General features: G+C 35.3%; 1 protein-coding gene across 2 annotated transcripts in view; it reads right to left on the bottom strand.

Annotated features, from left to right (window-relative positions):
• The window catches only part of LOC107878894 (serine/threonine-protein phosphatase 4 regulatory subunit 3), a gene marked incomplete at its 5' end in the record, with an annotated part of 32698 nt that extends 8459 nt beyond the window's left edge, over positions 1-24239 (bottom strand). For both annotated transcript variants that reach the window (XM_047402591.1, XM_047402592.1), the window contains 8 exon segments: positions 12831-12926; positions 20252-20342; positions 20460-20537; positions 20688-20758; positions 23654-23749; positions 23817-23894; positions 23975-24043; positions 24175-24239. In XM_047402591.1, coding sequence (XP_047258547.1) covers positions 12831-12926; positions 20252-20342; positions 20460-20537; positions 20688-20758; positions 23654-23749; positions 23817-23894; positions 23975-24043; positions 24175-24239 — 644 coding nt within the window.
• Positions 24240-25296: the final 1057 nt, after the last annotated feature.

Here is a 25296-nt window from a genome sequence, read left to right as displayed (position 1 = left end):
AATCATAGATTTTCTTTATCAAATGGGAAATTATAATGAGTTCCTTAGTAAGCAAACATCTTCACAAGTAGCCTCCATTGACTTTCTTTATATATAAGGAAATATAATGAGTTCCCTAAGGACATCTCCACAAGTAGCCTCTTTTGCTCAGACTGATACTTTTGTTGCAAGCAATTCTTTTGCTTATGTTTAAGGGTCTAATAGCCTTGGCCGTGGATCGTGGACTTGAACACTCTAATCATATTTCTATTAATCAATCACTATGTCAAATATTATTTATTCACGGTCTTCTCTCGTTGTTACTTTAGCCAATGGGATCCAACCAAAAGCAAAAGGAGTTTGACAAGGTAATCCGCTATCCTCTTTCCCTCTAAATTTCGTTCTTTATGTTACTGGTTGTACTTTTAATCTTGCATCTACCCGTCGGTTGACTCGGGCCCTAAATTATGTCATAATATTTTTGATAATTCTTTAGTAATGCAGGAACACAACACAAGACAGACATTGGCGCAGGGCATGAATCCATATGCCTTTACTATCTTACCTCTCCTAATTCCTCCATAGCATGTCCAATTATGGATCCTTCAAACTTAATTCTCAACATTTAGGACATCCGAGTTTATCCAAGCTACAGAGATCATGCTTAGTTTTGGACTATGAACATTAGATTGTGAGTAGTGTCAACTTGGGAAACTCACCCAAACTACCTTCCCATATGTTGTTGATAGTCGTGCAGAGCTTGTTTTTTCATTAGTTCATTTTCATATTCAGGGTCTTAGTAGAGTCAGTTCTAGCCATACGAGTTCGTTATTTTGTCCAATCAATTAATGATTATTCAAGATATACTTGGTTTATTTTAATGAAAGATCACTTTGAGTTTTCTACATTTCAAGAGTTCTTTGTGCTGAAATACAAAATTAATTTGGTGTTTCTGTTCGTACTTTTTGAAGTGATAATGCCTAAGAATAACTATCCTCCCAATTCAATAGTGAATCACTGAGGAACTATTCATTAGACATCTTTTGTACACCCCTAAGAAAAATGAGGCAGTATAGAGAAAGTATACCTCAGTGAGACGGCTCACACTTTTCTCATTCCTATGTTCCGCTACGTGTTTAGGGTGATACATTTCTCACATCCAGTTATTTAACTAAACGAATGCCACATTTTCCATTCAGAATCAGATTCCCTGTTCAATATTCTTTTCTCAAGTTACCGTTATACTCTTTTTCCCTCTTGCCCTTGGGAGCACATGTCCCGTTCATAACTTAGCCCTTAGGAGAGAAAAGTGTTATCAATGGCGAGTGCCATGTTGCCAATAGCGAATGGCGAGGCGAGGTGAGGCAACGTCGACATCTGCCTTCGTGGGGATGCCAACTTCGAAAGGCGATGCCAAAGCGAGAATGGCAACGAGGCGAGGCAACAAAGGCGACGCCGTTTTGTTTTTAAAAAAAATAGTGCTTTAAGAATAAAAGGTAATTTTACTTTATATCAATATTTGCTTCGACTGAGGCGAGAGAAGCGATTACAAGTGCGACTACTGCGACTCGCGACTCCGGCGATTGTGCAAATTGCGACTCCAACGGTCAGCAACTCTCTTCTCCAATGATTGGTACGTTACTTCAGTTTTTTCCTTCTATTTTCTTCTTCTGATTTCTTCTTCAAATCTGTTCAGTTCTTCCTCTAATTTATTTTATTTCTTCTCAAATTTTTTCCAAACAGAGATGCTGTCACAGTAGACATATACTTACTGTTTCTAATTTCTTATAACTTCCTCTGTTTTTTCAACCGTAGACTATGTCACAGTAGACAATTTCAATGCTGTTTGCATCTCAATCTACCAGTAGCAATTTCTTATAACTTCCTCTGTTTTTTCAACCGTAGACTATGTCACAGTAGACAATTTCAATGCTGTTCGCAAGGACCAACAACAGATATGGTGAAATGTAATTTTTGTGGACATACTATCAATGGTATTATGCAATTCAAGCAACATTTGTTAGGTGGATATAAAAATGTAAAAGTATGTACAACTTGTCCGGCAGAAATTAGGGAAGATATAAAGACATTTGTCGATAGCAACGCCGCGACAAATTCAAAGAATCAAAGATATGTGCCTTCGTATAATATCATTGATGATGATGATGATATGAATGAACATGAAGAAATAATGCCTCCCTCCAAAACTCAAAAAAGGTCTTCCAGTAGTAGTGTATCATCCTCGGTACAAAATGTGACGAAAGGTCCTACAAAATAGGTTTTTCAACAAATGCCACAACACAATACAAGCTTTGGAAAGGGAGTAGGAGTAAAACGAGGAAATGATGACACAAAAAAGATCGAACTGTAAATGCTTTTGCAGTATGGATGTATGATGCGGACCTCCCTTTCAATTGTGTCAATTATGAATCATTTGCTAACTTTATAGAGGTTGTAGGATAGCATGGCCCGGGAATGCAGGCTCGTACCTATCATGAAGTTAGAATTACTCGGCTAAAGAAATAAGTGAAGAACGTAGATGAACTAGTTGAGAAGCATAAAGTTCAGCAACAAAAGTATGGTTGTTCCATTATGATAGACAAATGGACAGCACACAATGGAAAGATGATCATTAATATTTCGGTGAATTGTCCGATAGGTAGTATCTTCCTTAGTTTTGTTGATGCTAGCAATTCACTAGCACTAAAATGTACAGCTTGTTTGAGAAGACAATTGAGGAAATTGGACCGAAAAATGTTGTTCAAGGTGTCACTGATGACGCCGGGTGAAAATGTGAAAGCAAATGAGCTGATGAAGGTTTTGTACCCACACATCTACTGGACTTCATGTGTTGCCAATTGCATCAATTTGATGTTCAGGACATATTAAAGATTAACCCATATGCTTCAGGTAATTCTTAATAGCTCTCCTTTCTAGTTAATACTATACACTTCTTAAGTTAATAGTTACTATAATGTCTCTTACAACTTTTAAGAAGGCCACCAAGGTAGTTTCTTACATAAGTCAAAGGTCGTCGTCGTTGAATTTGATGAGAAAATTCGCCAATGAAAGAAATTTGGTGAAAATCGGCCAAGACAAGATTCGCAATGGCCTTTTTGACTTTGGAAACTATGTACAGACAAAGGAAGAACTTGAGAACTTTGATCATCTCTAATGAATGGACTTCCAGTAAATTTGCAAAAGAAGTTTTCGTGAAAGAAGTTCCCGTCATTATTATTCTACATACTTTTGGAACGGTGTTTTGTCAAAGCTCTTTACGTTTGTGGTCCTTTGGTCACATTGCTTCCCTTGGTGGATGGAAAAAAAAAAACCTCCAATGGGCTATATGCTTTAAGTAATAGATAAGGCGAAAGAAACCATTCAACGGGGTTTTAGTGGAGTGGTGAGGCATTATGAGAAAGTCCTTGAAATAATTGATACAAGGTGGACAAACTAACTCAAACGACCTTTGCATTCAGCAGACTATGTTTGGAATCCGGGATTGTATTTTAAATCCACTACGGACGAAGATAAAATTGCTTAGGTGTGAGAGAGTTACTTTACTTGTGTTGAGACTATGGTCCCCAATCTTTCCACACAAGATATACTAGTTGGTGAGCTTGCTAAGTACAAGAATGCAAGTGGATTACTAGTTGGTGAGCTTGCTAAGTACAAGAATGCAAGTGGATTGTTTGCTTCTGGTCAAGCTATTAGAGCCAAAGACACAAGGTCACCAGGTTAGTGAATTGGTTTAGTTGTCTTTATTATAGCTTTAGTGCTTTACTTAAATTATTGACTTTTGTTATACTTATTAACTTCAAAGTTATTTTTCTATAGTTGAGTGGTGGTCACTATTTGCCAGCGGAACTCCGACTTTGCAAAAGCTTGCCATGAGAGTATTAAGTCTGACTTGTAGCACATCCGGATGCGAGTGAAATTGGAGTGTGTTTGAACATGTGAGGAAGATTTATTATATTCTTATTCCTATATTTAAGCGATTGCTCAAACTAAATCGTTTCGTTTTTGTAATTTTTTAATTGTTCCAAAGTCTTATAAGTTGAATCAATCAAAGTTATTATTAGCATCTAACTAGTAATTACTTTCTACAACTTAAGCACAGATTCATTCCAAAAAGAGGAATAGGCTTGAGCTATCGCGTCTCAATGATCTAGTGTACATTAAGTACAATAGAACATTGACACGTCAATGCGACGTTTACGATACCATTGATCTAATTCTCTTGGATAATATTGAAGATACTAATGAACGGTTATTTGGTGGCCCCGAAGATCAAGAAGATGAACCAGTATATGAAGAAGATGATCCTAATTGGGGTATTGTTGTTATGGCAGCTGGAACTGATGATAACGTCTATGGTCTTAGGCGAAAGTCTTCAAGGTCACTTGACTAGGGAAAAGCTACATTTTCAAGTCAGACTTGGACCCTGGTTGATGAAGAATCCGAGGAGGAAGAAAATGAGGGGAGATACAATGAAATCCATGTTGGACTTGAAGATTATGACAATCTATAAGAAGAATAAACTTCTAGAGTTTTAGTATTGTTGGTTCTATGGATAGTTGAGTCTAGAGTCATTCAAGTTCTATACTTTTTTAGTATCTACCATTTATTTTTAGTTTTTAACTTGAATATTTGCTAATATATTATTGCTATTGAGATTTTGATTATTTATATATGTAATTAAATATTTTAATTTTTTGGTATTAATTATCGATGCACTTCCAAAAGGTGATTGCCTCACCGCATGGCGAGGTAAAGCCTTGTCGCCTTTCGCTATCCAGAACACTAGGAGAGATAGATTAGCCCTCCGTGCTCTCAAATGTGTCTTCCTTGATTATTCTCGAGTTCAAAAGGGGTATCACTGCTACTCACTTCATCATGGTCGGTACCTCATGTCAACCGATGTTACATTTTTCAAGTCACACCATTACATCTTAATCATCTTGATATCTCTGAGGTTTCACCTATACCGACTATGGCAGAATCTACAATTACTTCTACATCTCCAACCATAGTGCCACCACTCCTGAATTATAATCATCGTCCAGCAATAGGCCAGATGATTTACGTCTTGAAGTGGAGAATACAAACTGAAATAAAGAACAAAAAGCAAACAAAAATAGAACCATTTAGAGCCATTGTTGTTAGAAGCAAGTGCTTCATCTCCTTAAGTGATGAAGCAACGCGAAGCGAGGGCATAGTGTTTCATCCATGTAAAGCAAATCAAGGTTGAAGAAATGGCCGCTTTAGTCGCAGAAGTGTGAAGCGAGCATGAAGCGATGAAGCCTTGAAGTGATCGCCATCTTACTTTTTCTATAAAAAACTGTATTTTCATAAGAAAACAAGGTTTGTGGCTGGCTTGTTATCGTCTACAAGGTTTTGTCGTTGTTTTTCAAACTTGAAGTAAGCCTCCTCTTTTCTTTTTTTCTTTCTTCTTCTTATTCAATCTTCTTCTACAATGCTTTTCTACTTGGGTATTATTTCCTATGTGATGTAAATCAAAGCGACACTAATTCAAGGAGGCCTTTCACAAGTAGTCAAGCTAAGGACCTTCAAGTATTTCAAGCTTTATGGATGAAGATGGAATCTTTGGAAGCTTGTAATTTAAATGAAGGGCGATTTGGTCTTTCTTTACTTCTTTTAGCCCTTAGTATAAACAGTTAGCTAGTAGGGTTGAACTACTAGTTTTTGGAGATTGAATATTTGTGCCTCCTTTGAGAGCTTGATAAACTTTTGTTGATTTTCAACACTTTCCTAAGATTTACAAGTAAGATTACCACCTTCTTGAGGATTCTAATAGATTAGGTGTTTTTAATTCTCAATTGAGTGGTGTTTTGGCTAGTTTCACCATTATATCTTTCAATTGTTTGAATCTAATTGTGTCTTATCTTTCTTTAACTCTTATCTTTAATTTCTATCTTGCTTTTATTTTCTTGTTTCACATCAAATTGGTATCAGAGCATGGATTAGATTTGTTTTCACAAATCTAACTCTTGGGGCTTTGATATTTAAAAAAGAATCAAATTTGATTGAATGTTTGATACTATTCCTTGAGTTACATGTTGTTGCCTAGTTGGAGAAAAAATCAAAATAATACATAACAAAAAATTGGAAGTCATGTTGAAGAAATTTGAAAATGAGTTTTGTTGATTTGGTGTTTGATTGAAGAAATTGTTGGTTAGAAGTTGTTGGTAGAGTTGTGGGGAAGTTATATCTCAAATTTGAGCTCATTAGCTTGGGTATTGAAGAAGATGAATTTGAGAATTACAAAATAGTTCAAATCTTTCAAACTTATTTCTTCTTTTCTTGTTAATTCTAGCTAGTTTGCTTTGAGTATTAATTCATACTTAATGTTAAACTAGTTTGTGTCCGTTTAATTTATTCGTGCCAAATTTTTTCGTGTTTTTTTTCTTTCATTTCATTGTATGCTTATTTGTTTCATTGTCCGTTAGTTTTAATTGTCCGTTCTTGATCACATAAACTCCACTCCATCCCGAAGAAGCAATATCACTTGTGAATTATTTGACGGTGTTGACTCTCAATATTGGGTTATTCAACCTTTGGTGAATAGAGACTTTGTTACAAATTGAGATGACATAAAAAAGCATATGAGAAAGGTCTGTGGGTCAAGATGATGAGCAAAATACACTCAAGAAGTATTACGATCTTCAACAAGGAAGTAAGAGTGTGGAAGAGTATATTATGAAGAGTTAGAGCATACAAGGCTTCGAGCTAATGTCAATGATGAAGAGGTGAAGCTTGTGGCAAGATTTATCTCGGGCTTAAATAAGGAGGTAAGGCAACCATTGGAATTACATCGTCTTTCTACTTTATATGAAGCTTATCAAATGGCACTCATGGTGGAGGGTCATCAAAAGGAAAACAAGTCAAAGGTGCAATCTTCTTCTTCTTCATGGGCTAAAAACAAGGAAGCTTGGAAATCCTCTCCCACTTAAGATAAATCCAAAGGTGCAAAGCAAGAATTGAAGTCTAACTGGGACAAAGGCAAATCAAAGGTGGACTACAAAGATGGAGGTAACAAAGTTAAACTTGAAACTCCATCTAAAATAAAGTATTTTAAATGTCAAGGATATGGTCATAAAGCAAATGAGTGTCCAAATAGAAGAACTATCATTGCATTAAATGATGGCGGATATCAAACCGAAGATGAATCTAAAGATGACCACGTGGAGAATGATAGTAGTAATGAGTTTACGGGAGAAAGTGATGGACAAGAAATTAATGATGATGGAAAACTTGTTGTGAGAAGTATGAGTGCTCTAGCAAAGGAGGATCTTGATCAAAGGGAGAACTCGTTTCAAAATTAGTGTAGAGTTCAAGAGCAATTATGTTTCTTTATTATTGATAGTGGAAGTTGTGTTAATGTTGTGAGTGTATCTATGGTAGAACAATTGAAACTTCCAACAAGAAGACATCCAAAACCTTATAGATTGCAGTGGCTCAACGAATGTGGTGAACTCAAGGTGACCAAGAGTGTTGATAATATTCAAGGTTGGAAGTTATCATGATGAAGTGTTTTGTGATGTTGTACCAATGCAAGCTTGTCATTTATTGTTGGGAAGGCCATGGGAATATGATGTGGGGGCTAAACATGATGGGAGGTCAAATAAATATACATTTGTTAAGGATCGTAAAAAGCACATTCTTAACCCACTTTCTCCTTTTCAAGTGAGTGAGGAATATAGAAAAATGGGAGAGTTGAAAGAAAAACTTGAGAGAGAAAAGAAAAAGAGGAGTATGGGAGCAAAAAATGATAACTCGGGAGAGGAAAAAGGAGAGGTTGAAAGCCCAAATGAGAATGAGTTATCACAAAAAAAAAAAGTGAGCAAGAAAAACAAAAAATTCAAAAAAAGAGAATGTGCATGATTTTGCAAAATCAAGAGAGCATGAAAGAGCTAAACATTGAGGATGCTACTCAAGTCATATTTATTAAACCGAAAGGTTATTCTTTGTTTGCTAACAATGAACAAACCTCTTTATCTTTGCTAAGTGTTGTCTCTTCTTTGTTACAAGATTGATCTATTTCAGAAAGAAATACCAAGTGGGTTGCCTCTTTTGAGAGGAATAAAGCATGAAATTGACTTTTTGCTGAGTTCTCAAATACCCAACAAAGCGGCTTATAGGAGCAATCCTCAAGAAACCAAAGAATTGCAAAGACAAGTGGAGGAACTTGTAAATAAAGGTTTGGTCAGAGAAAGTTTAAGTCCATGTGTGGTGCCCGTAATTCTAGTACCCAAGAAGGATGGGACACGGAGGATGTGTGTCGATTGCCATGCCATTAATAAAATTACAGCAAAATATCTACATCCCATTCCTAGACTTGATGATATGCTAGATGAATTGTGTAGTTCTACCTTATTCTCTAAAATTGATTTGAGAAGCGGATACCATCAAATCCAAATGAAATCCGGAGATGAATGCAAAACCGCTTTCAAAACTAAGTTTGGATTATATGAGTGGATGGTGATGCCTTTTGGGCTAACCAATGCACCAAGCACTTTTATGCAATTAATGAACCATGTGCTTAAGTCATTTATTAATAATTTTGTTGTGGTTTCTTTTGATGATATTTTGGTTTATAGCAAGTGTTTGGATGATCATGTGCAACATTTCAGAATGATATTTGATATGTTGAGAAATGAAAAATTGAATGTGAATTTTAAAAAGTGTTCTTTTTGTGTGGACCATGTTGTTTTCCTTGGCTTTGTTGTAAGTTCAAAAGGTAGAAGCTATTAGAAGTTGGCCAACTCCTAAGTCCATTAATGATGTTAGAAGCTCCCATGGATTGGCAAGTTTTTATAGGAGATTTGTGAAGGATTTTAGTTCTTTAGCCGCTCGCCTAACCAAGGTTATTAAGGAGGATAAGTCCTTAGTAAGAGCTTTAGCAAATTGGAACCATTATTTGTGGCATAAGGAGTTTGTGATTAGAACCGATCATGAGGCTTTGAAGCATATTAGAGCCCAATATAAGCTTAATAAGAGGCATGCCAAGTGGATAGAGTTTATTGAATCTTTTCCATATATGATTAATTATAAGCAAGGTAAAAAGAATATTGTGACCGATGTTTTATCTAGGAGATATGCATTGATGAATACCTTGACTTTTAGGTTGATAGGTTTTGAGAGTTTGAAGGAGTTATATTCTAATGATGATGATTTTGGAAAACTCTTTGGAGAGTGTCAAGTGAGCTTGAATAGATGTGTGCAAGTTGTTAAGGAGGGAAATGAAGTTAGACCTCCTCAATTTGAATTGAAGGAGGATTACTTGTTTAGAAATGAAAAACTGTGTACCTATGTCTTCATGGAGAGAGTTATTGGTGAAAGAGGCACACAATGGAGGTTTGATGGGTCATTTTGGAGAGTCAAAAACCTTAGCTATTCTTAGTGAACATTTTTGTTGGCCTAAAATGATAAGAGATGTGGAAAGAATTTGTGCTAGGTGTTTAGATTGTAAGCATGCTAAATCTTGTACCCAACCCCATAGCTTGTATACCCCCCTTTGCCTATTCCTATCGGTCATTGGCTAGATATTTCCATGGATTTTGTTGTTGGCCTCCCTAAGACTAGGAATGGTGAGGATAGCATCTTTGTTGTTGTGGATAGATTTTCAAAAATGGCTCACTCTATTGCTTGCCATAAAAGTGATGATGCATCTCATGTTGCTACTTTATTTGTTCATAATATGATGAAATTGCATGGTGTTCCCCAAACAATTGTTAGCGATAGAGATTCAAAATTGCTTAGTCATTTTTGGAGGTGTTTGTGGGGAAATTTGGGAACCAAATTGCTATTTTCTACTTGTCATCCTCAACCGGATGGTCAAACCGAAGTGGTTAATAGAACTTTAGGTAACATGCTTACAGCTATGATGAAAGGAAAGTTAACTTCTTGGAAGGATCAATTGCCATTAATTAAGTTTGCATATAATAGAACTATTCATAGATCTATTGGTATAACCCCTTTTAAGTGTATTTATGGTTTTAATCCCTCGACTCCATTGGATTTAATTCCTTTGCCCAAAGATGTTAGTGTGAGTGTAGATGCAAAAGCTAAGATAAAAGCTATGAAGAGCATCCATGAGAAAGTAAGATTGCGAATTGAGAAGGCCAACAAAGATGCAACCAAAAGAGCCAACAGAGGACGAAAAAAAGTCACCTTTGTACCCGGTGATTGGGTGTAGGTTCACTTTAGAAAAGAGAGATCTCCCAGCAAAAGGAAAAACAAGCTTATGTCAAGAGGAGATGGACCTTTTCAAGTTCTTGAGAAGATTGGAGATAATGCTTATAAAATGGACTTACCATGTGAGTATTTGGTCCATAATGTTTTCAATGTTGGTGATTTATCTCTTTTTTATGTAGGATTGGCGAATTCGAAGACGAATTCTTTAAGAAGGGGAGAGTGATGTACATCAAAGTGACACTAATTCAAGAAGGTCTTTCACAAGAAGTCAAGGACCTTCAAGTATTTCAAGCTTTATGGATGAAGATGGAATCTTTGGAATGTTCCAATATGAATGACTTGAAGATATTTAATATTCTAAGTGTCCACCTTTAAATTAGCTTATAATTTAAATGAAGGACAATTTGATTTTTCTTTACTTCTTCTAGCCCGTAGTATAAATAGTTAGCTATTAGGATTGAACTACTAGTTTTCAGAGATTGGATATTTGTGCCTCCTTTGAGAGCTCGATAAACCTTTGTTGATTTTCAACACTTTCCTAGAATTTGCAAGTAAGGTTACTACCTTCTTGAGGATTCTAATAGATTAGGTGTTTTTAATTCTCAATTGAGTGGTGTTTTGATTAGTTTCACCATTACATCTTTCAATTGTTTGAATCTAATTGTGTTTATCATTCTTTAATTTCTATCTTGCTTCTATTTTCTTGTTTCACATCACTATGTGCTCGGAATCTTTCAAAAGGTCAATGGGTGCGTGTTGGATTCTCCAGACGTAGTATATTTTTGGAGAATCTGATACGGGTATGGCATCGAAATTGAAGAGTCCGCAGTTTAGATTACTGCTTCGTTGCTCTGTTTTTGTTCTTTTTCTTCTTGATTTCAGTGTTGAGACTGCATATTCTTCGCCAACTGCCACCATTGTTGGTGGGTCTTTTATAAAGATTTTAGTTTTCTTTCAGTTTGTTTAATGTTAAAAAATTCAGTTTATTTAATATTTATTGGTACAAGCACTTTTTCAGTTTGTTAAGAGTAAAAATCAATTTATTTAGATACTTCTTAAACATTATTTAAATAAATACTTTTTTTCAGTTGGTTTAATAGTACAAAAATTAATTTATTTATATACTTATTTTATATTTAAATAAATACTTTCCAGTTTGATTAATAGTAAAAAATCCGTTTATTTAATAATTTTAAATAATATTTATCAAAAATACTTTTTTTCGATTTGTTTAAGAGTAAAAATCAATTTATTTATTAAATAATTTTAAAATATTATTTAAATAAATGTTTTTTTAGTTGGTTTAATAGTACAAAATCAGTTTATGTAAATAGTTTTTAATAGTAGTTTATTAATCCATTTCAGTTTGTTTAATACTAGTAAAAGATAAGTTTCGTTACGTATTTTTCTCTTTTTTCTTATTATAATTTGTGTCCGATGAGATTTAGTTTTAGGCTCTAAAATATTTGGTTTCGATTTAGCCCCTCACATGGAAAATTATTATTTACATATTAGATTGAAAGATTCGCTACCAGATAATATTTTTGGTGAGTCTTTGTTTAGTTAGTTATTTTATTACTTCAAAGTTCATTGAAAATTTTCAATGTTTGAAAGATAATGTCTCACTTCAATGAGGCAAGTGCTTCGCTTCTCGCTTTAAGCGAGGCAGTCCCTTGTCGCTTTTTTTTTCCGCAACACTGCTTTGACCAAGAAAGAGCGTAATGGAGAAACACAAGAGAAAAATTCCGAAAGGCTGAGAACATGAGGTCTTAAGTTCAAATTCAACAGAGGCAAAAACTAGGCAATTTCTTCCCATCTATCCAAAGCCTTACTAGATAGAATACTGTGTTAGTAGAAGGTAAAGATACCCTGTGAAATTAGTCGAGGTGCATACAAGCTGGCTTGGATACCACACAGCCATCAAAAAGAATACTAGAAGAAGACCAGAGAAAGGTCAGGACTTCATTTGCGTTAGAATCCAATTGAGAGGTCCACTAGAGATCAAAACTTGTTGAAGGAGTCACTCGAAATCGAACAAGAGGAAGAAAAAGATGATTAAGAGCAACTCTAATACCCAGATAGCAAAATGTCATGTTCTACCTTTATTCCTTTTTACTTGTCTTTTTATAGGTAGGGTAAAGTTGATAGCACGTTAGAACTAAGAAAATGCAAGGCTTTATTCATCTCTTAAAGTCAAATTCAACGACCAGTGAGTTCTTGTTCTGAATAGCTTTGTGCCTCACTGTCCGAATCACATGCTTCCATGAAGTTGCTTCGCTTCACCCACGCAAAGCACAGTCAGTCTATTTCGCATCACTTCGTTCCTTTAAGCGACGAAATGATCACTTTAACTTTATTTCCTTCCTTCCCCTACTTTCTGACCAGGTTGTAAACATAAAACAAATTGAATGCAACACAGTTTTCTCGCCTATCCAGGTTTGGTATTAAGCTTGGAAATAACTAATCAGGAATCAGAGTTAATACATAGAAGAAAAGGAAGATTGTATGTGCTTAGAAGTTAGAACCTTCACTCAACTTTTAACTCCGTAGTACAAGCAAGTTTAAGGGGTACACACCCTTTGATACAAACACAAAATTACCAATACGGAACCATAAAGTTACTGACAAGGCACCTGTAATCCTGATGCATATGAATCTAACAGACTGCGAAGAATTTCAATAAACTGGCAGTGCATGTCATCCCCAAAATCTGTTAGCATACCTCTGACCTGAAAATTCAAAACAAAGCCATTATTGAATGCTTCCACTACATAGAAAGCACTCCATAGAAGCAAGTCCTGAAACAATCGGCTAAAACTAAACACAGTAGACTGATAAAAATAGAAACAAAAACTAGAAAAGAAACTGGACAAGTGTACTTGTCAAAAAATAAATACTACATAAAGAAACAAATAAGTGTGTCCTTATTTAGAAAGGATGATGTGTTTCTTAACCTAAATTATTTTCAAGAGGGTGTCTGTGATCTTTCAATATAATGATTTGTTGACACGTCATGCTGGATTTTACGTAATATAAAGAAAGTTCAATTCCACAGAATGACTATCATATGAATCAAACTCCTAGAACCGAGTGGCATACCCTAAAAGTAATGGCATGAAATGAAGCCAGCATAAGAAACAGACCAGAGCAGACCACTATAAACAAAGAGAAGAAAAGGAGAGACCACCCACAAGCTATCCCAAACTACAGAAAAGAAGAGGTTAAGAATAAGAGGGACAAAAAGAAGGTGCACTTCAGGAAACCAACAACCGTGACAAATTGATCAACTAATCAACTTTTGGGGTTGACTTCTATATCTATTACGCATTATTCAGGTTTTTGTCCAATACCAACAATATTTTTTTTTAAGAAAAGAAGGATTTTCTCTATACCACACTTTTCTCTGCACACGTAAGTAGTTTAAATGAAACTAGTATTGCCTAAATGAATCTATTGTTTTCATTACATTGCCACTCCTACAGATCAATGCAGCAATACGTCTATGTAGAGCATGGATAAACATTTCAGGCGACCTTATCTTAATTTATCCTTAATCAATTTATCCTTAATCTGTGCTATTCTAACATCCACATTTCCAAAATATTCACCTCGGAGGCATGCTGAGCCTGTTTTAGTCTATGTAATAACATTGTTAGTCACACACTCATTTCACAGAATATGCAATTCACCTTTTTTAATCATCTTTTAATCAATTAACACTCTTGTAGCACCCTAACTCAGTCACTCTATTTTTATAGAATATGTAACCATCTTCATATATCATGTTAATTTTCTCTAACACACTTTTTTCCCAACACATGTCCCCTTTTTTTCCTCGATTGTGCATCATTTTGTTTCATTGGACTAAGATAAGCTAAAACAATGGGCAGTGACGATTCAAAAAGCAGACCCTAGCTTGCTTGGGATTGAGATGCAATTATGATTGCTATACCCAAACAAACTTGTGCACCTCGTCTAATTCACGGAGTGTCTGCTAATTATCATAAAACCCTTATAGATTGTTTGGACCCAAACAAAAAATCAACCCCTTCCCCAAGTTCCTTTTTTACTTGTCTAATATGCTAAAAATACAATTTTTTTTCCTTTTACTAGTTACTTTAGTAAATCAAGAGAGAATGAATTTTTTTTTTTCAATTCTACCCTTACTAGTCGGTAACCATTTCCCAAATTTATTCGAGTAATAGTAGTCAAATACAGATTTTTAAAACATACTAATTGCAAGGACAGCTACAACCACCCCCATCCAAGTTTACACAGAAATACTATGGAATAGTATGTTCTCCAATATATAAATTACTTCTACTCTAGATAGTTCTATGAATTAGTAGTACTTCTATGACCCTTTTCTTCTAAAATTTAGTTTTCACATTAAGAAAAATTCCCCCATTTAGGGAAGTATTTCTATGAGTATTTCTTGAAGAAATAGGAAGATACATGAAAGAAATTGATAGGTAAAGACTCAACAAAATATCGGAAGATTCAAGGAATGTTAAAGTTGATGATTCAAAAGAACGAGTCGAGAACCCAATAAAAATAGTTGAAAATGACAAATCAAAAATAAAAGTTGTAATAGATTATGATTTGAATTTTGCAGATTGCAAGTTTAATTTGAACAAGTTTCTTGGAAGGAGAAGAAACATTCAAAACAAAGAATTACAAAAACAAATAGGAAAAACATTGAGAGTATTGCTTGCAAAAACTTTTAAAGTTAAACATATTACTCTTTTCGGTGTAGTAAATTTAGGTTTTTGGTCCTTTAAGTGAAGAACTTGTGGATTTCTTGAAGTGAGATATTTTCTCCCTCTAACAAACCCAAACTAATAGAACATTTATTATTTCTACCATCTCAAATTGTTTTGAACAATGAACACTACTTTAAGCATTCTTTCTTAACAACATTACTTTATTAGAAGCAGCAGTGTTCTATGAAAGATAATAAACAATTACAAAAAGAAAAAATGAAAGACTTATTGAAATTGAATAATCGAAACGAACAAGTTATGAGCAAGTCATGACCAATTTTTAATCCCAAAATGACTTATAATTCTAGAATTAATAACGAAAAAAAAAGATTTATCCATGTATTCACTGTTTTCTTTGTTTGAAAATTGATTTAAAATCTACTTCACAAAAAAAGAGTAATAGGTTTATATAAAGAAAAAATTGGAAAATAATATTTTCATATATGTTTTTCGTAATTCATAATTGTCAAACGATTCTTCTCCTGCAAGAAACTTGATAAAGTTAAACCCGCAATCCATACCATTCAAGTCATAATCTCGTACAACTTTATCATTGAATCTTCAACTACTTCTATTGGTTCTTCAACTCTCTTTTTTTTGAATTTCAACTTCCAATATCCCTCGAGTCTTTTAACTTTCTTAGTTGAGTCTTCAACTTCAACATTTATTGAATCCGCAAGTACCTCCTTCGAATCTTTAACTATAAATATCTTTTTCATATCTTTCTTCATTTCTTCAGAAATATACTCATTGAAATACTTTACCGAACTAGAGAAATTTTTTAGAGGAAAGCAATTTTCAAAAAAGAAAGTAATACAACTGCTACGAATTCATAGTACTCTAGAGCATAGAACGAATATCCAAAGTAAAAGTAAATTTATATAGTGGAGATAAGTCCATAATATTTTTGTGTAAGCTTGGAAAACAGAGGGTTGCTCATTGTAGATATACTTAGAAAATTTATAAAATAGACTGCTAGTATCCCAACAAATCTGGAAAATGATTACTTCATGATAAGATAATTTAGTATTATAGAGATTAATTACTATTACAACAACAACAAACTCAGTGTATTCCCACACAGTGGGGTTTGAGGAGGGTAAGATGTACGCAGTCCATACCACTACCATCGGAGAAGTAGAAAAGCTGAGATTAATTACTATTAATAAGATAATTTAGTAAAACAACCATTGATCCAATTTCATTGATGAGGCAAATGAATGGTTAGTTGGCGGCCTCGAAGATCAAGAAGATGAACTAATATATGAGGAAGGTGATCTTGATTGGGTACTGTTGCTATGGCGTCTGGAGTTGATGACAATATCTGTGGTCTTAGGGGAAGTTCTTCAAGGTCAAGGTCACTTGACAAGGGAAAGGCAAAAGCTACGAGTTCAAGTCAGACTTGGACCCTAGTTGATGAAGAATCCGAGGAGGAAGAAGATGAGGGACGATACAATGAAACGGATGTTGGACTTGAAGATTTTGAAAATCTTGAAGAATAAACTTTTAGAGCTTTAGTACTGCACTGTTGCTTGACTTATGGATTGTTGAGTCATTCAAGTTCTAGAGATTTAGTATCTATACTACCTATTTTTAGTTTTTAATTGAAATAAGTGTTAATATGTTATTAATATTGAGATTTTGATTATTTAGATATGCAGTTAAATATTTTAGTTTTTTGGTATTAACCACACTTCAAAAAGGTGAGTGCCTCGCCGCGTGGCAAGGCAGACCCTTGTCTCCTTTCGCCGTCCAAAACACTGGCATAGACCAATTTCCCTAAAGTTATATTGATGAACAAGGCACACACTTAAGCAGCAACTCTACAATGTAAAAGAAAGGTGATTGTTAGTCTCTATTGCCTCTTTACATAGTGAGCATCTTGAAGCTATGAAGACACCCCTTTCTATTCATGAGTCAAACTAGCTCTTCTGACCGATAACCATGTGAAATATCTCACCTTAATAGGTGTCATACTCTACATATGGTTTTCCAGGGACCTATTGACCTCCCTTTCAACTCAATTAGATCCCTTTTGTACACCTTGTTCACTGAGAACACTCCATCTTGGTAATGTCTGATGTTATCAGATTCCAGATTAGTTCCTCGGAAATCACTGGCTAATGTCAAGAACTGTGCTTCTCTGGCCATTTCTCAAACATTTAACAACGTTCTGAATGCTACATTCCAGCTTTGAAGAGAGCTTTGAAGAGACCTGATCTCCTCTATTTTGACTTCAGGATTGGCGCAAATGGAGGATAACCTGGGAAATAGATCCACAAATCCCCTATTCCCTCCAGGTCTCCTTCCAGAAGAGATCTCATCTCCCATCCACTTTGTAGTTTGAGTTCACCTTCAAGGCTTACCAGAAACATCTGATGGTCCTGTAAACTCACCCCAAAAGTATTTGAGACCTTTTTTTATGAAGGTAGTTGAGACAGTGTTTATGCACCAGAGTTCAATTTGGCCATATTTATATTGGATCGCCTCTCTCCACAGGGGCTGATCTTCCTAATTATACCTCCATAACCATTTCACGGGTAAGCTTTTGTTCAGTAGCTTTAAATTTTTGACCCTTAAACCTTCAAGTTCTCTGTTTTGTGGAACTGACTCCCACTTGACCAAGTTGAAGTTTCTGCCCACTTTATTTCCTTGCCACAAAAAATTCCTACTCAAAATGTCTAGTGCCTTGAAAACCATGTTAGGAATAGCAAGAGGCGGTTGCTCGGATGATGAGCACCCTCCACCTCTGACCCTAAAATTGTGAGTTCAAGCCACCAACGGAGGGAAAAAAGGTGGGAGCTCCTAGAGTGGGGTTAAAAAACCCTTGCTAGGGATATGAAACAAAGACATCACATATTTAGGCAAAGCATTTAACACAGAATTGACCAAAGTAAGTCTTCCCCCCAAAGAAAGGTATTGAGACTTCCATAAAGCTAAATTTTTTTCCTCAGTTTCTCTACAGTGCCGTCCCAAATTTCCAAAACTATGTACTTTGAGCCCAAGGGTATTCCAAGATAGACAGTAGGCAATTTCTCAACCCTACAGTCCAAAATGTTCGCTAACACCTGAATTGTTAAATTTTTGAACTTGAAAAGGCTAATTTTCCTCCAATTAACTTTCAATCCAGAACAAGCTTCAAAGATGAGCAGAATCACCCTTATGTTACAAATTTGTTCATGTTTTGCTTCAGAAAAATTATTGTATCATCAACATATAGTAAGTGTTGGAAATTTCCATAATCTCTTCTGCCCTATTCCCCAAATTGAAACCCCTTATCCACCTGTTCTGAGAAGTAATTCTCATCATACCAGCAACGCCCTCGATGGCTATAATAAAGAGAAAAAGGGACAAGGGATCCCCCTGACTGAGCCCCTGAGTCCCTCTTTGCTGGAAAAAAATCACTTTCTCCATTAATTAGAAGGGATAACCTAGTTGTTTTAATACAGAACTCCATCCTCTTTATTTATCTGCTTCCAAATCCCATCTGCCTGATTGTGTTGATGAGAAAATTCCACTTTAGATGATCACATGCTTTCTCAATATCCAGCTTTCACATAACGCTCGACCCCTCTCCTATAAGTCTGATATCAATGCACTCACTATCTAGGAGAGCAACATCCATAATTTGGCTCCCTTAATGAGTGTAATTTGATGTTGATCAATTTGTTCACTACCCTCTTTCTTTCAGCCAAAGCCTTTGTAATGATCGTGTACACTTCAGTAATAAGATTGATAGGCTTATATTTCCTTAATTCAGTTGCACCCAACTTCTTACTAATTAAAGCCACAAAGGTGGTACTGAAACTTTTCTCAAATATTTGTTCAGGAAGGTTAGCACCAAATCATCCTTCAATACATCCCAAAAAGCCTGAAAAATAGGCATTGTATATCCATCTACACCGGTGCCTTATCAGTAGCACACAGTCTGACCCCTTCAAGTATTTCATCCTCTTCGAACAGTCTTGTTAGTCAATCTTGTTCCTCTGTTATAATACTAGAGACACCTTGAATGTTAAGACTTGGACTCCACCTTTCTTTTTCCCAGTATCTATTCTGGAAAAGTTGAGTTCTTTATAGTCAAAGGCTCAGTGGTATTAACTCCATCAATCTGCAAGGAATCAATTGTATTGAAACTTTTGTGAGTTGTGGCCACCCTATAGAAGTATTTTTGTGTTTCTGTCCCCACTTTTAATCCATTGGACCCTAGATCTTTGTCTCCAGCCAATCTCTTCATTCCTAGCCACTTCTTCATATCCCGTAAGAGCCTTCTGAAGCTGTTCATCTTCAGTTAGTGGTCTCTGCTCTTGGATAAGATCCAAACTACCAGCTTGTGCCAATATTTGTTACTCCCTCCGTTTCAAATTGATTGACCTGTTTTGACTTAAGCACGGAGTTTAAGAAAATAAAGAAGACTTTTGAATCTTGTGGTCTTACATTAAAGATATGTCAAATGTACTAAAATTCCTTTAATCCTGTGATCTTAAACATGTCATGTGGAAAGTTGGAATTAAAAAGTTGCTAAAAGGGAAATAATCATTCTTTTTTAAATGGACTACAAAGGAAAGTAGGCCAAACAAATTGAAACGGAGAGAATATTTTGCTTCTTCCACTTTCCTCTAATGCCCTTGCTGGACTCTTTGAGTTTTCCTTATGGAAGACAGCTTGGAAGCTAGATTGAAGTCTGGTCTTCCAGGTACATTAAAAGACGTCCACCACTCCTGCACTTTACTCCAGAAACCCTCCACATTCAGCCACCACTTTTCAAACTTAATGTATACCTTCTTAAAATTCGAATCCCCACAAGACACCATAATTGGATTATGATCAAATCCCCAATTTGGCAAAATACTCAGGTTGATTTGTTGAAACATTTCATCCCAGAGCGATGACTAAGGGAATCTATCAATCCTGGAAGCATCTCTATTATTTCTGTGTTGGTCGGACTCTCCAGTTGTTGTATCTGTGTCGTATCTGTGTCGGATTCTCTAAAAATGCACTACTTTTGGAGGATACGGCACGCACCCGACGACATTTTGGAAGAGTCCATTTTCACCCCTTCTCCAAGTATAGGATCCCCCAAATAAAGGAGGATCCACAAGAATAACCCATATTCAACTGTTGAGATGGCGTGCTCAAAAATCCTGTGAAAATTGGTTTCAATATGGATCTTTGCAAGTGCAAGGTAACCTCAACTATAGCAACAGTTATATAGCGTCATACCAGCATCAAATGTCGCCAAATTTTGAAGTGAAAAAACAACAACAAAGAGAAGTCCAATAGTTACTCACCAGAAGTCCAAAAAGGGTAAGACCTTCCTGACGAATTACATGAGACCGCAGAAGATTTGGGTCCTGATTCAAGAGAATCAGAATGTCTGTCCTGCATTCATTAGAATTTTCTGTAATAAGAACTTAGAGAGGAACACAAGGTGCATGCAGAAAGAACAAGAGAAGAAAAAGAATCTACTTGCGGAAGGTTAATGTTACGGTCCATTACCCCATCAGCACAAGCTTTTTGTCAGGGTTCTGCAAAACATCAACTATAATATCGAATATGCCCTCATTAACAAGATCCCTGCAACCATAAACATATTTCTAGTTGTAGCATCACAAACCAATAATTTGAGAAAAGTCCATTTGCCAGAAAGCAACAGATCTAAAATTAAAAAAATCATCCTCATGCATACAGGCTACTATTTCTAGAGGAAAAGCATGTGATGCTTACCTGAGTAGCCGAACTTGCTGGACCATCTGCAAGCTCTTACTCAAGGTGCAAAACTCATGCAAAAAGTGTATCTAGTACAATAGGAAAAAGAATAATCAACAATCATATGATAATGAGACTACTACTACTACTACTCAGAGGTTTACTGCCCAAACAACAAACTAGGAAGCAAAATAATAGGTACATATCCAAACATGAAGAAGATACTAACATGTGTTATGTTGCCATTATGATCACAAGTACTATGTCAAAGCAATTACGATTTTTTTTAATGAAGTAATGTGAAATTTTCTTGGAACAGTCAGCAACAAGGATAAGCTGGCTCAAAAGTTACATCCAGGACAAATATTACAATGGCATAACGAGCTAAAAAAAACCATGGCCCCGGTATCATTTACATCATCCTTGGCGATTTTTCACCAAAAGCTAAGCAAAGATATACATCTAGACTTAATATTGACAAAATTATCTTTGGAGCTCTCAAAAGTTCCAGTGTATCTTTCTTTCCAAGTTGTCCACCAAACTACAGCTGCAATGCTGTTCCAACAAAGCAGTTGTAAAGGGAGGAAAGGGAACATAACAGCTGTCTTCTAGCATTTGACATAAAAACACTAGATGGCATTCTAATTCACCTAGATAAGTGAGTATAAATGTGTTCAATTGTGTGATCACCTCATCTAAAAGCTTAAACGGTTGAATGGAGCATGCTTTATTTACTTAATTATGTTTTCAGCCAACTCTTATATGTGGCATGCGGGCCTGACACTTTTTCTTGAACCAAGCATGTGGAAACTCTTTATGATGGTGAGACTTGAACTCAAAGCCACCTATTCCAACACCATATTGAATTGTGTTACACCTCATTTAAAAGATTAAACCTTTAGAGAAGATACGATTTTATTCCCTTAACTATGTCTTCACATGTCTCCTCCGCCTGGGGTTGGACATCTAGAGTGCGGACAATATAATATGAGAGCCCAACAACATACCCAGTGAAATCTCACAATTGGAGTCTGGGTAGGGTAGACTGTAATGGAGGTAGAGATAACATGAGACCTGAATATTAGGTAAAACAGAATAGGAACTGACCCCTAATATAGACTTTGGGCCTAACTCAACCCAAAACCTAGTCCATGATATGATGTTCGCCGACATTCTAAAAACCCCTGCATTAATTCTTGAAAGAAGAAAAAGTTTCCAAATAGGGAATGTCATGTCCAATGTGTATGTCACTGATATTCAAATGGAGGAAATAAAATCATCAAATAGTTCTCAACTTATCACAAAAATAAAAAATAAAAAAAATCCTACTGTTGATGCATGAATATCTGTGAAGTGATACCTCAAGAAAAAACTGAATTTGCAACCACAAAAAGGGTCTTTAATACAAGAAAGAGATGCATCATATTTTATTTTCTTGTTTTAATGAAAAAGAAATATCACATATAGCATCCATTGCATGACCTTAACAGGTGTAAATAGTAGATTTGTCTCAAATAACAAAATATTTCAGAAGGCCAAAATCACATTAACGGTCTATTTTTTACCTTAAAAGAATGAAATCGATTATATTGCCAGCATGTATGCATTCGTGCATGCGAGGACTATTTTATAGTGGATAGTTCATAAATATTTTTATTTTGAAAGCAGATCTTGCCAGAAAAAAAGATCTTGGAAAATGTGTTGGAGCAAGCAGGGTTCCACCATCTAGTCCAGAACCAACAGAATCTGTGAGCTTTCAGATTGATCTTACCATACTGTTAAACACTGACTAATACAAGGAGGAATTGACTGGTTTGATTCTGAGTTCGTTGCTAACACTTAAGGACTAAAAGGAAGGATTCTACTTCTGATTATAAACATGATCTTTTAGCAAGTCCAGCAACAGACATGACTTCTGTGATGAAGAAAAATTTTATATTAGTATGACGCACAAGCTCTACAGTAAATATGCTCGAGGGTCCATTGAAACAGACTAGTTTAATGTTTATAACTAAAAAGTAATATATCACCAATTAGTTCTCTATCCACCTATAAGAGAACAGAAAATTAAGAATACAATGTTTGCTTTGCCTTCTTTTGTTTAAACTGACAAATCTTTTAGTGTCTGTGGTGCACAGTTCAAAACTCAATAGATAATGAGTTCGTCCCTCTATCCCTATTCGCTTAAATATTACTCCCCCTGTCCCGATTATGTGACACTTTTTGCTTTTCAAAATTCAAACTTCTCTATTTTGACCATGTTCTTGAACATAGAATCTTTAAAAAATTTTACATATTTAGGAACTACATAAAAATTACTACAAGTCAAAAAAACTACTGTCTAAAAATTAGAAGGCATATGGATAATTTAGGGTCAAAGAATAACTCGTTTGACTTCCGAAATCCGAACACCATCACATAAATTGGGATGGAGGGAGCATGCTTTTGTCTGTGCCAGGGTTCGAACCCGTAAAGTGTGTATATCCAGCACATCACACACTATGCTCTTATCACTAAACCAAAGCCTCATGAGCTCAGATTCCCTTGTTTCTTAACCTCCAAATAGAAGTCTTGGCTTTCACAAATTTCAGTTGAGAACAATACGTAGCCCATATTCATGCATGAAATACAGTTCAATATCCGCCCCTTCTTCTTCGAGCAAAAGCTTTTTTAGTGTGTAAAATGAGGGAAAAAATGGAGCGGCCGCAAAAGGGAAAACCTAATGCCATTCTCACCCATATCACTACATAGAAAAAAGAAACTTAAAGAAAGAATAATATACCGACAAACATACAGCACATGCCACATAGTGCTAAATGTCCATGCACTCTAAAACACGAAAAAGCAACTACCGGGAACTAACAAAACAATGAAACTGGATGTTCATTCTCATAAAAGAGTTGGAAAATGAGTATTATCCAAGTCCAATAGAATCATGTTTCAAAAGAGATGAAAAAAATAATGTATCCACTAAGATTCTTTACCAATTTTTTCTTTGATTCTGCAGAAGTAGTAGGTGACCTCAACTTTGCAAATAATTCCTGAATAAAGGTGTTATCATCTTTAAGACGAGACACAACCTGTACCACAATCAAAGGGTCAGTGAACCGTGAGCATGAGATTGAGCTTAAATTGCTGATATCTTACCATTGCATTGTTTGAACTGATAATGGAATTGAGATTTGCTATTGTTGCCTCATCCAACATTTGAGCCAACATGACATCCTGAAATTAATTACACAAGCAGTAAGTTCCATGCCTGTTACATGCCAGATCTTATAAGAGTACAATATCATAATTACTACCTTTAGATAGCCAACTCTATAAGTTTGACGTATCTTTGAAAGGACTACTGAATCTTTGATAGGTATAGCCTATCCCATGCACACAAAAGGGAAAAAATTATCAGTATACTCAAAGAAAACATGCATTTAACAACCTGTCCATATTCCTCAGATATTCTCGGATGGAAACACTAAGGAGATCAGAAAGTTTCATAAGATACCTCCTTACATGCGACATGCTCCTTCAGAAAACTGCGATGATGGATATGTGGTGCCTCTGGGACATCTGTAGACCAAACTCAGGTCAAGCATTCCAGAAACAATAACAGAAAACAGCCAGAGAAAAACTTGAAAATTACTAAGGGACATAGTAACAATCCCTATTTTACAGATTACACGCATACCAAAGATCCTCCTTGGATGAAACTTCAAATTTTTCTCCAAATAAAAATGAAAAAACGAGGTTATAAGAATTCACACGTTCAAAAGCAGAATGTAACAGAGATGAGGATGCAGAAAAAAAAATACTGCAATTGTATTGTCAAAGGAAATTTTTTTAATTAATAACTCAAAACATATATTTATAGCTAAATTTCTAACTAGACTTCCATTCAAATAAGGATAACTAATTCCTAATTCAAATAACAAAGGATAATTAATTCCTAGGTCTAAGCCACATAGGATTCTAATAATTTAAAACTACTAAAATTATTTACTCCTACTTTATTTCTGAGACATATCTTCAACACTCCTCCTTGGACCAGAAATTGTCTCGACTTCAGCTGAATTTGGCCTCTTGAATAGATCTGCCAATTTATCTTTGTTCTTGCATGGCTTGTGTGCATCTTCTGTTGGATTAAATAAGAAACTTTTGCCTCTCATATCAACTTGTAAAATCTCATGATTAGTGGAATGAAAGATTCGACAATATTTGTCTCCAAATAATAATTTAAATCATTCTTCCATTAGTTGACCAACACTTAACAAACTTTTTTCAATATCGGGCATGTAAAGAACATTTGAAATTATTTTTATACCTGAAATTGTTTTGATTGCAACATTTCCTTTTCTTTCCGCAGGAATATAGGCACCATGCTCAATTCTTTCTTATTTTCCAAAGGCAAAAACTCATTAAAAAAAGTTGTCATATGTCATGTGGTTTGTACAATCACTATCAATCATCCAAAAATCAGATTTCTTGGTTGAAGAATATGTTGCCACAAATAAGTGATCTTCTTCTTCTTTGGTGTCTTGGACTTCTGTTTCATCTTTTTATGATTTGTTTTTGCAAATCATAGCTTCAAGGCCAAGTTGATTGCATATCTTACATTGTGCATCTGGTC

Source organism: Capsicum annuum, unplaced genomic scaffold, assembly GCF_002878395.1.
Source record: "Capsicum annuum cultivar UCD-10X-F1 unplaced genomic scaffold, UCD10Xv1.1 ctg2489, whole genome shotgun sequence".
In the NCBI taxonomy this organism is placed as follows: Eukaryota; Viridiplantae; Streptophyta; class Magnoliopsida; order Solanales; family Solanaceae; genus Capsicum; species Capsicum annuum.
This window is presented reverse-complemented; position numbering and strand designations above follow the sequence as displayed.